The 13,422-nt window shown below is 42.6% G+C and overlaps 1 protein-coding gene across 1 annotated transcript in view; it reads right to left on the bottom strand.

Moving 5' to 3' along the window:
- itga10 (integrin, alpha 10) overlaps window positions 1-13,422 on the bottom strand; it is a 29,807-nt gene that overhangs the window by 6,833 nt on the left and 9,552 nt on the right. Inside the window, exons 5-13 of the mRNA XM_086078136.1 lie at window positions 12,310-12,424; window positions 12,120-12,247; window positions 9,911-10,059; window positions 4,753-4,903; window positions 2,917-3,082; window positions 1,521-1,591; window positions 1,306-1,450; window positions 568-716; window positions 344-487 (exon numbers count right to left, since the gene is read on the bottom strand). Of these exons, the coding sequence (XP_085934262.1) occupies window positions 344-487; window positions 568-716; window positions 1,306-1,450; window positions 1,521-1,591; window positions 2,917-3,082; window positions 4,753-4,903; window positions 9,911-10,059; window positions 12,120-12,247; window positions 12,310-12,424 (1,218 nt within the window). The remainder of the gene's footprint in view (window positions 1-343; window positions 488-567; window positions 717-1,305; window positions 1,451-1,520; window positions 1,592-2,916; window positions 3,083-4,752; window positions 4,904-9,910; window positions 10,060-12,119; window positions 12,248-12,309; window positions 12,425-13,422) is intronic.

Below are 13,422 nucleotides of genomic sequence, written 5' to 3'. Positions count from 1 at the left end.
GCAGAATTCCTGTGCGGTATTTGCGTGTTCTCTCTGTGCTTGTGCAGGTTTTCTGCAGGTGCTCTGGCACCCTCCCGCATTCCAACATGCACGTTAGCTTCTTTGAAAGACTCTCAAGTGTCTTTTGCCTTTAGTGCTTGCTGGCTGTGATTTAATATCATTTAATGTCGGTTTCTGTACTTGTCATTTATGTTTTTAGGCCATTTATTTACATGTATTTATTATGACTCACCCAAAGTCAGCTGGGAAAAGCTCTAACTCATCTACAACCCTAATGAGTATAAGCGCTATAGAAAATGGATGGATGGATGGACGGACGATAATCATGCATGTGCATTCTTACCCCGCTGAGAGTGTAGATGTAGACTCTCCCAGCTTCCTTGTTCCCGGAGCCAAGGTACATCGGTGCTGCAACCAGGAGAACATCAGTGATTCCGTCCTGGTCGACATCCATACCGCACAGCTCGCTGCCGTAGTAAGACCCAATCTAGGGAGACGGACACGCTCTTTCAGTTTGCTGACAGCAGGGGGTGTGGTGTTGCCACTCTCTGAAGCCCGATGGTGCACCTGTTCTCCATTGAGGGCCTGCGCAATGTTGACTTCGCCCTCGTCGCTGAGCTCAAACAGGATAACTTTGCCTTTGTGCTTGAAGCGCGGCGCGCCGGCCACATAGAGTCTCCTCCAATCACCGACCAGCACAGATGACACTGTGTAGCCTGGACCAAAACACATCCGTTTAAAACTCATCAGGTTCTTGCATTTCAACTCTCTTTGCATTTGTTCTATCAACTCTTGACTGGAATGATGAGAATGATCTCAGCATAAATGTGTGGCTGTGCGAGATCCTGATCCGCGCCACCAAGGGACTCAGACGTAAGACCTGCAGTTTTAGCTGATTTCATGCTGGTATTTATGATCTCGTTCTGAAATCAAATGGTTTTAGCTCCCTTTAAAATCAGGGACAGGTGTGCGGCAGTAGAACCTAGACAATATGCACGATCAGTGCATACCAATATATCGGGACAGGTAAGATAATTAAGCAACATACTAAAGCAGGGGTGGGGCAATCCTGGTCCTCGAAGCTACGGAGTTCTGCAGGTTTTAGATCTTTCCCCCCTCACCTGATTCTACTGATTTGGATTCACAATCGTTAGCAGGCTTCTGCAGACCTTGCTGATTGGCTGATTATGTGAACAAAGGAAGCTTCTCAATAAAACCTGCAGGACCCTCAAGGACCGGGATTGCCACCCACGTCCTAAAGCAATTCCTCCTCGTGACATGTCATCATATAGATCTGAAATGTACCGAGATAAGCGGCGTGATTTTTCAGCTCCAGGGGGAACTCGCTCTCGAAGGCCTCCCTGGTTGGCACGATCCTCCCGTTGGCGCCCTCCTTCAGCACGCCGCCATCCCAGTCGTAAGCGCCCACCATCCCAAACAGAATCCCGTCCTGGAGGCAGCAAGATGAAAGTGATGAAGATGCGCCGAGCGCGTGTGCGTGAGGAGCAACGTGGACTCACATCCAGGATGTGTGTGGAGAAGCCGATCTGCGACATCTCCATGTGGAAGGAGCTCTGGTTGCCCAGCGTGCCTGAAGGTTGATGAAGTGCACAGAGGAAGAGTACGGTCAGCGCTCGTCGCCCTCTTGTTGCTTGACATGTCCTCCCTCCCTTCCTTCCTCCCCCCCCCTTCAGTACTCTCCCTCAAACTGCACGGGTGACACAAAAACCTCACACTTTTCCTAAGCTCGTTGTTTTCTTACCACATTTTTGGTGGTGTCCCTTTCCATCAGGTTTCCTCTCCTGACACCAAAACTTTGCGCCGCTCATTTATTCACAGGATACACACTTGTAGACTCACCGCTGTGCTTCTCGTTTCAGGTTTTTCAACTTTTGAAGTCATTCTATACGCCTGTGTTTACTTTCTTATGATCTGATGTTACTGTTGGTCAATATCATATTCAGTGTAGTTCAGGGGTCAGCGACCTTAAATACTCAAACTAAGAGACACTTGAGCCTGATTCAGACACAAAAGAAAACATGGAAGCCACATTGTCTTTTCACAGAAGCGTATTGCTGCCACATCCAAAACAAAAGTTCAATAACCGAATATATTTCACGTTTATGAAAGAAATTTCACGTATACATTTAAACGTGATAAAATGTTCCACAGTTTAACATTAGTTTCATGTTATAGCGTGAAAAGTTTCATGAATTCACATTATAAATTTCTTCAATGAATGTAAATAAATGTTCATTTTAACGTAGTTTCAAGAATTTCACGTTTTATTGTGATGAATTTCACTTTTAATGTTCATCATTTTCATGTGATCAATTAACCATGTTTATTTTTTAACGTCATGAGTTCACTTTTTAAGGTGGGTTTCCCAATTTAACATGACCATTTTCACATATTGTGGAAAGTTTCATGTGATAAATTTCATGTGGTGTAATGTGTCACATTTTAACGTGATCATTTTCATGTGATAAGTTTGACGTGTTCATATCTTAACTTGATGAGTTTCACTTCTTAACATGATGACACGATCATTTTCACATTAAGGTTCCATAACGTGGAAAGTTTCATGTGACAAAGTTCACGTGTTCATGTTTTAACATGATGAGTTTCACGTTTTAACTTACTATGGTTCAAAATTTCGCCTTTTATTGTGCTGAGTTTCATTAAGTATGACTTTTGGTTACTTGTTACACGATCTTCTCAACCATGTTGCTCTTTCTAAATTCAACTTGTATCTCAAGGCACCACTGTATGTGGAGCTTATTGTAATTTAACAGAATGACAATTGGAACAAATACCAGTTGGTGTGTACCAAAATGAGTGTCAGCGTTTGCCATTATTTCCTCCAATAGTGGCCTGACAGCATTAGCATTGTTGGCCGACTCCTATCGCACGCACCTTCGAGTGAGAAGATGCGGTCTCCTAGAGCGTCCACGATGTCGTTGAGCGCCGCCTCGTCGGTCACGTTAAAGAAAAACTTGTCGTCCGGGTCGCTGGCGATGTACTTGATCTCGTTGATGAAGGTGTCGGGGTCCTGCTGCCTTCGGTGGTAGTGGCCCAAGACCTGCAGAGTGTTGGCGCCAAGTTAGTAGATTTCTTCTACTGTACTACGACTCAGCAGGTTGTTGTAGGAGTCATTTTTTTCATGGAGGATAAAGAATATATGCCTGTGACTATTGTGTATTCGAAAACCGCAACAATTGATGCTAACTGTTCTCGAGTGAACGGTGTTTTGCATTGTTTGTTAGCATTAAGCTAAGCTGCCTCTCCTAAGGCAAAGCAATTGTGCTTGTTTTCAATACACAACATGCAGCTCTTTATTTTATGTTTATTTTTCAAGTAAACCTTACCTAGCAATTCTCACATTGATTTTTGTTTTAAAATTTTTAAGAAGCGATTTTAAATCCTTATTTTTTTATGCCAACGTGGAATTGAACATAGGTGGGCATCCCTTCTATTAACGGAATGTCCGTCAATGACGGATGGCCATTTTGTCGACGATTGCCAAATGACGGGAAACTACAAAAAAATTGACAAACTTAGCATTGACGGGAGTGTGTTTTCGTCCGTCAACGTAATTGTCAATCTGTCAATAAATTCGGCAATCCGTCAATGACAGATGTCCCATTTTGGTAACTGACGGAGATTGACGGCTGCTCATTTTGCTGCCGAATGACGGATTTACGGTTCGGCTTGAAGTATTGATGGATTGACAATAACGGAAGGTTGTCATGACTGTTGATGATTGCCGAATGATGGACGCTCAAAATTAATTGATGCGTTTACCTCTGGAATCAAATTTATTATTTTTCCTCGTCATGTTACATTTGCACACTCAATTGTTGCTAGGCAGACTTCGTGGAAACATTTGTGTTCCAAAGCTCAATGGAAAAAAAAAACTCTCGGACATACATTACAAAAATGATTCAATAGAATATAAAACAAGAGTCATTAACAGAAAGTAGGAGAGAGAAAATGACAGCAATATTTGGTGTAAAATGGTCACTATTGTTGCCATTCATTGGTATGTCTTTAATAGGCAATAAAATGAAGTTGTGATTTAATGAGAAGCAGTGCCCCCGCCACTTAACGTGTCAATGAAAATCATGGATTGCGAACACGGAATAGTCAAAACATGTCAATAGGACATGAGAAGCTGCACCAGTGGGACATGCAACAGGAAATGACGCTCGGCACGCATGTTGTTGCGCTTCTCGAAAATAAAAAAGGAACGCGCCTTTTCTCTCTGGTGGCCACGGGAGGAGTTTGCGACCCTCGCCCACGACAAAGCGTCTCTACTTTCCCCTTGTCGGGCGGAGTTGCGCAAAACGAGCTTATTTGACCCCCGCTGGGTTATTTTGGTGCGACCAAAGTGTTCATTTAGAAGTTTGAAGGCGCCATTTTGGGATGGTGTGTTGTGTGATTACTTGAGGGCGTGTGGAGCCATGGAAGCAAAACCCTGTGAGGAATGTAACGGATGTGTTATCCCTCACTAGATAGTGGTTCACCTTTCGTGGATTCACTCTTTATTGCATGTACAGTGATGCCCTGAGATACAAATGCTTTGACTTCCAAGTTTTCCCAGATACAAGTCGTCACTTCACCAATTTTTGTCTTGCGATGAGGTGAAGGTGTACGATGCAGTGAAACCACAGCATAGTGAGGGACGGCTGTCGTTCCTGCTTTCGCCCATGGAAAAGTTTGACCGGCGAGCAGGGCTGGCGAGGTACTCACAGCGATGGCATATCTGGTGATGTTCCTGTTCTCGCACTCCAGCAGCGCGTCGGGCAGCTCCTCGCCGTCGTGCGACTCTCCGTCCGTCACCACGATCATCACCTTGGTGGCGCCCTCCCTCGCCCCTCGCTCGGCGCTGAACGCCTCGGTGCTGCGTACGCACAAAACCAAGTTTGCTTCAGCAAAGGGGAATGCGATTAAACGCCACACGTTGCATCAAGTCACTGGTCATTTGGATGCTTCTTCTTGTGCACGTTGGCCACTTGGGGGCAGTACAAGCCAGACAGATGCATATATGAAGACTCAGCTCCTCTGAGCTCCTCACTGAGGATAAAGAATATATGACGGTGATTATTGTTATGTTGAGTGTCTACTAGTGGTGCAACGGATCACCTAAAGTCACAGTTTGGATCGGATCACGGATTTGAGCCACGGATTGGATCGTTTTTCGGATCAGCCCCCCCCCAAAAAAAAAGGCGTTAGGGTTAGGTTGCAAGTCAAGGCAAAAAAATCAGCCAAGTGATGCCTCATATCTAAAGCAACTCGTAAGTGGGATCTTGCGTGTCTCCTGTTTCCACTTGTATGACTTTGATATGGCCCCCGTTCAAATCAAACCACAGATGTAACATTTGTGTGACGGTTTGCATCGGATTTTTTTCACAAGTTCCCCACCCGCAAAAAGATCATGTAACATGGAAGTGCATCGCCATTGCATTGGAGCGACCCCATTGAATGGAATGGTGCCGATCCCGAGTGGACCACACATTAGTCATACTTGACACAAATAACGGAGCCACTGTGTGTGTGTGTGTGTTTTAGGGGGGCATCTGTGCATTCCTATGCAATGGTGGCATGATGAAGCGGAAGCTTGCACACACGGACTGACCAGAAGCCGCACCCTGTTTGTCTGCATGAAACCTGCACTCAGTGGGACCTGCTTCATGCTTGGTAAGCCGCACACACACACGCACACACATGCACACATACACACATTTGGGCTGAGGGGAGCGGGAAGCGTCGTCACTCAAGTCATTTTCAAGCCTCACTCCAGACCTTGGGCTAAATTTAACATTGTGGTCGCCAGTGCTGAAGTGCAAAAGTTAAAAACACGCATTTTCTTCCCCCGGCAAGCAAATTACATAGGGTGCGGATGCGAGGAGGCGGCGGAAGGCAAAACAGAGGAGACCAACAGACAGACCAATGAGCCACTTACGGCGCAACTGGAAAAAATAATTCACTCTCCACTGAGGATGCCCCCCAAAAAACATGCGTGAATTCATTTTGTTTGTAGGTCACATATAGTAAGGTGAGCTGGAAGTCAGCCCAGCTGTGCACCTTAGACTGGTTGCCAGCCAATCACAGGGCACATGTAGGCAAACCACAATCTCAGAACTGTGAGGCAGACATGCAAACCACTACTCCACCATGCTGCCTGTATAGAAACAATGTGGACTGGTTTCCCCGAGTGAAAAGTGCAAGTCGTCCTCGTGTGAACTAAACAGTAAACAAAAGCAAAAGGGAAAATGTGACGAAACCAAACTCGACAGATGAGCTCATTTGCAGGCCGCCGAGCATTTACAAGTCGTTTTAAGGAGTCGCACTTGTGCGCTGGTGACACATGGCCGTGCGGTCTGCGTGGCCAAACCAGCGCATCAAAAATGGAGTGACTCATCCAATCGGAGGCTTCTGTCTGACGTTTGTGCTGGACTTTGTCATCTGCTCTCACTCCACACAACCCCCCCCCCCCCCCTCTCACTTTGTCTACTACTGGAAAATGATACTACCATAGTGAGATTATATTAGCAACAACAACAAAAGAAAGTGAAGCAAAAAAGTTTCATGACAATTTGTAAAGTATGATCCAATGGGTGCATGTTCATTTCCTGCTCCCTATTTTACTGACTGACATAAATCCAGTCAAACAAAAACTAATTGAGAAGCACTGCGCTACGTCCAGGTTATTATATACATCCGTGGGCACGGCCTATGACGTCTCTGCGCATGGAGGCAGGTTAGACCCAATGTTGGTAATTTCACAGACGAGTGCAGGCTGGTAGGTTTGTGAGAGTGAAGGCTGCGCCGCTGTGGGGTGGTCAGACCAGATATATATAGTATCTTTCTCTCTGCCTGTCAATATATCATCTCAGAATATATACAGGGAGTCCTCGAGTTATGTCGTACGCGACCTACGTTGTTTCGACTGTTTGGAAGGCAGCAAATGTGGATCAGGATTGGACGACTTTTATGTCTGTCACATCCATTACGGCAGCGTTTTCCGACCTTTATTGAGGCACATCATTTACATGAGAAAAAGCCTGAGGAATATGTCATTTTGTATGCGCCGCTGCCTTGAGATACGAGTTGAATTTGTCGCGTGGATAGAAATGCTTCTGTTTTTCCTGAACAAGAAAGCCGATGCCTGGCAATGTGAAATTTGAGGTGAAAAGAGATTGATATCGACGCGGACTTGTGTCTGTTTTGACAGCTGCGGGAGCGCAGCTTAGCTGACCGGGCGCCGCCTCACCTGCGGCCACGCTGAGCAAGCAGCCAGCCAGCGACTGGTGTTTGCTTGCCCCGGTGCCAGCCCGCCCGCCCGCCCGAGGTTGGAGGTCAGACACACACGTTGCCAATTGTTTCGTGGCCTTCGAAATAGGGTGGTCCCCGCATGGTACAAAAACAAGAATGTGTGTTTTGGTCCACCTCCGCCCAACTTTGCGCAATTCTTTCAAATGAAAAAAACTTTTGTGTTTCTCAAATCTATTCATCCTTTTTCTGTATTGCTTGGAGTCATTAGGTTCACGGGCGAGCCGGTACCAACCCGAGCTGACTTTAGGGTACGCCTCGGACTGGTCGCCGGCCAATCACAAGGCACAGAGACAAACAACCAAACAAATTGTAGTCAAATAAGAGTACTTTTACCTTCAAATAGTATGACTCAAGTACAAGTTAAAAAAATATTAGTCGTCCACATAATTACTTGAATTAGTATTCAATGAAAAAAAACAAAGTAAATGGAGAGCAGTTTGTTGTGTAGCCACCAATTTTAATCAAGTACTTTTACTTCAGGAAAATGTTAAAAAAGTACACCTCTACATAGTTACTTGAGTAAGAATAAGTATTTAGTGAAAAAAAAGTATTCTACTAAATAACTGGAGAGCAATGCAGCCACAAATTGTAATCAAGTAAGAGTACTGTTACTTCAAAAAATGTGACTCAAGTAGAGGGGAAAAGTACACGTCTGCATAATTTAGCAACAAAATTGTGATCAAGTAAGAGGATTTACTTAACAATGTGACTCATGTCAAAGTAAAAAGTACACTTTTGAATAACTAAATAAATAAAAAAATGAAGTAACTGGTGAATAACTTCTGATTTACTTTTTTAAATCAAAGCATTAACAAAAATGCCAAACGTGAAAGTGCAAATTCATATATTGCCCAATAGTATTACTTGAATAGAAACAATAATTAATGTAATCTTTATGAAATGAAATAAATTGAGGCAAATTCTGACACTTAAATGTCTTAAATTAACTTTCTTCAACCAAAATATTTAGATCACACAAGCAATAATCGACTAATAACAAAAATTAAAGTAGGGAGTGGAATGCAGCTCAATGTATGGAACAATAGTACAGCTTCTTCTAAAAATAAATAAATAAAAATACTCGCGTTAAAAGTGACAACGTATGTGAAAAGTATAATTGACCCCAATAATGAATAATTGAATACATCTAGCATCTTCCAACTTGTGTCTGCACCATCCGCGGGACAATTTTGAGTCTGCAGCAACAGGCCAGATTCGAACCCAGAACCCCGAGACACGCTAAGGCGGCACTACTCCGCCCCCTTTTTAAATGTGCTTTGTGCAAAATGGAACCACAACGGAGCAGCTGTGCCATGGGAGGGGAGCGTCCCTTTGCTCACCCACGAGTGCCCCCCAAAAAGTGCCGAGAGACAATTTTGAACACGTGTCAGCATTTGACGTGTTTTGCTCGCGACCTCTGCCTGCAAATGTTGCATTTGCGATGGGGCGCAAAACAGGAACTCTCCAATTAGCGTGCGTGTGACGGCAGCCGGACTTTAAGAAAGTAGGAATTTGATTTTGAACAGAGGGTTATTTTAAAGACTTTGTGGTTTGAGCTTATAGCGAGCTGTTTCTTAGCAGCCCATCTGGCCCCGCCCCCTTCTTGCCATCTTTCTTTCGTAGTGCGTTGACGGATCTGGAGCAAATTAAAGAGGCCAGCCTGTTGCACATATATTGTCAGCGACATATTTTGTGACACACAGGCTTTCCCTACGTCTTCTTTTTACAACTCAACTTCCACTTTAACCCTATGTTGCCAACTCATACATTTCATTTCAAGTCAAAGAAAATAAAATTATGATAAAACAATACATCATGTAAAACATGAATTAAAACAACACACTTTTTTTTTTTACTATTGGTATCATTATTATTCTGTTGTTGAGGTCCCCCCCAGGATTCATTCATAAATATTCACATTTATGTGTATTTTAAATCATTTTATGATCTTTGTATTGTCATTTTTATCTTAGTTTTCAAATAAAATAATATAATCCTCACCCTAACCAATTAGATACATCTTATATTCATCAGTACTGTACACTAAGTTTAGTAGAAATTCGCAAGGCAACCTTAAACCATTTTACTTTTACATAATGGTAAAACGTAACTTGTAACAAATTTACATCCTTAACTCATTCAATCGCAGCCATTTTCACTGAAGCAAGCCCCTTTCGCTCCCGGCTGTTTTACTGGATTTGGACTGATTTTGCAAGGCCCACAGAATATTGGGTTGTGTTGCTATAAAAAACATGGAACCTACCAAAAGAGAAAGTCTTCATGGCAGAAATATTGCCCTAGACCGTAGTCGTCATCTTCCAGGAAAACCCCCGAAAGCGCGCAGCTGGCTACATGCTTGCTCTTGCATGTCTGCTAATACCATCGATTACTCAACATGCTTGTTTTGCCAATTGTCATTGCGGGACGACTGCGCAGTTATTAATTGGAGGAAATCCTTACGTAAAGGTGAAAACATCCTTCAACATACACGTTAAACGAAGGCCAAGTGAGAGGAAAACATTTGAGGAATGCTAGCAAAGAGCCAAAAGTTGTGGTGGCAAACGCGGCCTACCAGGCCATGTTGATGGCGTAAGCCGTGCGCGTCTCTCGTCCTTCCTGCCGGCTGATGTTCTTGGCGGCCTCCACCACCTCCTGCGTGGTCTGGTAGTCTTTCAGCGACCATTCGTGGACCGCCACCTCGCCGTACTGCAGGATTCCAACCTACGTGCACATATTCAGCATTTTCATGAATATTGATTGATTTGAGATTAAAGATTTAAAACTGTGCTAACTTCAGGGAAGCAATTCTTTCCATTTTAGATGACTTCATCAGTGATTCTGCTGACCCTCTCGGCATCTTTTGTTTTTGTTTGAAACTAAAACTAAAGATACAGTTTGTAAAAGTATAACATTTCTGTTATTTTGGAACATTTTATTTACTGGAGAAAACTACGCTGTTAGAATTTTTAAATGTATCATCTAAGATTGTAAAAAAACATTTTGCAAATCTGAAAAGTTGCTCAATTGAAATATCCTTAAATGACATTTCAACTAGGTGTCAAAATTAATCGATTAATTGACAACTATTTTAGTAATCAAGTAATAGGTTAGAACCCAAATCCTTTTATTTCAACCGCTCAACAGCAATCATTCATTGATTATTGTTGTTGTTGTTTATTACTTAACAATACCAAATAAATAACAATTGGTTAATAAAGTTGTAAATAATCAAGATTGTTTTGTTTTTTTGCAAAATAAAATTGTCTCCGATTAATTGATGGGATAATGGATAGAATAATCAACTCTAAAATTACTCAATAGTGACGGCCCTAATTTCAACCAAGTTGATTTTTTTATTTTTTTTTATTTACAGCAATAATTTCCCAATTTTTTTTTGATTAACGGCCTCCTTGTGCACAAATAATCTGCCCTGAAGAAAACATATCAGTCTGTCTCTACTTGAAAGCAAGTCTCAATCTTTTTCGATCCAATGGTATATACCCCGTGGAGCTCATCAGACCGCACGGCTGAAGTAGAAGTCTGATGTCAGAGAGAGAGAAAAAAACTGACCTTAAAAAATCATGACAAATGGTGCCTTGATGTACAAGGCACTCGACTTGTGAAGACTTCCATCAAAAGAGAAGCTTCAAACTGTTTAACGCCACTCACAGTTGAAGTTTACAGTCAAACGAAACCAGAAACAAAAACAAGTTACTCAAACAAAGGCAACATTGTGCCCATTTTAAAGCCTTTCAGTCTGCTAGCTCAATGCTAAAGCTAAATAGCATCTGTCTTGTGGCGCTTTAACCTACAAGCAATGGTTTGAGAGTGACAGCAATTTTTGTTTTATTGGGCTTGAACATATGAATGCTATTTCCATTTATTTCAGATATGAAAGATGATTTGAGATAGTCGAAAGTTTTTTCTCAAAGCACCACCGTAGTAGTAGTAATAAAGAAAACCACAACCGCCCACCCATCTAAAGCAAACAGCGAGTTGTTGGAATTTTGGACTTCAATTGGAAACCAGAGGAATTTCCTTTTCACTCCACATTGCCTGTTTCTCTTACACCCCCCACTTCGCCCCACCTCCCTCCAACCTCCCTCCATTCCTCCCCGCGTGCGTCAAGTTGGCCTCCAAATGCCCCTCCATGTCACAGCAGCAATCCACATTTACCAAATTGCTGCTCTGTACGTGCGCATGCTTCGCCTCAACTGGCTTGTCTAACAGTTTCCTATTTATCCACCAGGTTTCAAACGCTTCAGGCTGCAAAACCTCCAACCTCCAACCAACCTCAAGTGCTACAACCACAGCTGTCCAGCTGCCACACATCATACAATATGAACCCGGCTCACATTATCTTTCCCCAAGAAAATCAATGAAAATATCACGAATCCATCCACAACAGAGTGAGCATCATTTACGTATCTTTTAACTAAAATAGGGTCACCCGAGAAGAACATTTAACTGTAAGTATTGTTATATTTTCTGTCTCTGCGTTGTTTCAACATTTGCACTCAAATATCCCTTGCTTGGAGAAAATTGTGACTGCCGTTGCTAACATTAGCATGTCGATGCCATTTTCCGTTCATGTTAGCATTAAGCAAGCAGGCTGTTCTTAACGCAACATTAAAACAGCTTGTTTGATTAATGTTTAGTTTGAGAGGAAACTTCAAGTGGGAGTGTTGAAACCAATTCTTTGTTGACATGTTCGCTCTTTGCTTGTTGTGAAGTGAGCTGCGTTTGCTGCTTGTGTAAGCGCTCGCATCGTTGTCTTTTACCTGCATTTGGTCTGGGCTGATATGGAACTTGCTGAGGATGTTGCTGAGGAAACTCTGCACCTCGTACCAAGGGTAGATGCTGTTGGAGCCGTCCAGGACGATCACAATGTCCATGTACGTTGTGCACCCTGCAAAAGCGCACGCATTTGCGTTTGCGTCCTTTTGAAAGCGTGCGTGCGTGCGTGTTTACGTTGCGCGGTCGGAGCGATGGTCTCTCTGGGCTGGAGGTCGTCGCTGACAGAGGCGCAGATGCCGGTGCTGAACATGGACGTGCCGCATTCCTGAGACCACAGAGGTGCGCATGCCTGACAAAAGAAAAAAGCTCTCAGGTCTCAACTTTACATTAATGACGAAACAAATGTCACGCTTACGCAAACATAAAACAAAGCAAACAGGCAAAATATGTTGCTATAAGAACAGCCCACTAGCTTAATGCTAACATATAACGGAACGTATGTACGTGGCAAATACGTACTCTTAGTATGTCGTTTTTCATACACTTACAGTATCAATGCACGTATAAAAAAATCCACTATTTTAACACAACGATAAAGTATTTGAAGCAAACAACAATGTCTTTTTTTTCCCAATGAAAAGTTAGTTTAGTTTTAGTTAGTTTCAGTATTATTTTTAATATAAAAAAAAGTGTATTACTTGTGCGCAATATTTATTACACACCATGGCAAAATGAAAAACGTAGCACGTTTCTTACCTGGCGTTGCATTTCTGCTAAGTTAAAAAGCAGGCAAGGCGAGCCATTGGAGCCAAAAGTCAAGCAGGCAAATTTGTTGTCATCTGAAGGTGCTTTTCTATTGGCTGCTGCTAGATGACATCACTTCTGAGTGACACCCTTTCAAACGTCTTTATTCGGGTTAATATAGAAATAAATCTACTGAAAATCACATGTAAAATTATTCCCAAAGGCTCATGTATGAAATTCATTACCAAAGACTAAAACGAGGGACATTTTCACTACAATTACAATAATGAATTCTCTATAATTAAAATTAATTATAATTACTTTAGTTTTGTAAACATAAAAAGTAGTTTTAAGTTTTCATTTTTTTAAAAAGCATGATCGTTTTTATTTCATTTTAACGAAATAGTTTTTTGAATGTTAGTTTTAGTGTTTCCGTTAACTAAAACAACCTTGCCGCTGTAGCAAGTTGGCATAGCGCATTGTTGGCCTGGAGAATCCCTGCACAAAGCTACCCTGGTGCTTGTTTGCTTGCAATCACAAGGTTCGAGTGTGCACACATATGGCGTTTCGCTAAAAAAGTGACTAAATAAGGGCAGGCAGTGA

The sequence above is a fragment of the Leptonotus elevatus genome, chromosome 6 (genome assembly GCF_054856555.1).
Source record: "Leptonotus elevatus isolate MCC_2025b chromosome 6, RoL_Lele_1.0, whole genome shotgun sequence".
NCBI lineage: Eukaryota > Metazoa > Chordata > Actinopteri > Syngnathiformes > Syngnathidae > Leptonotus > Leptonotus elevatus.
Note: the sequence above shows the minus strand (reverse complement) of the source record. Positions and strands in the feature narration are given on the sequence as shown.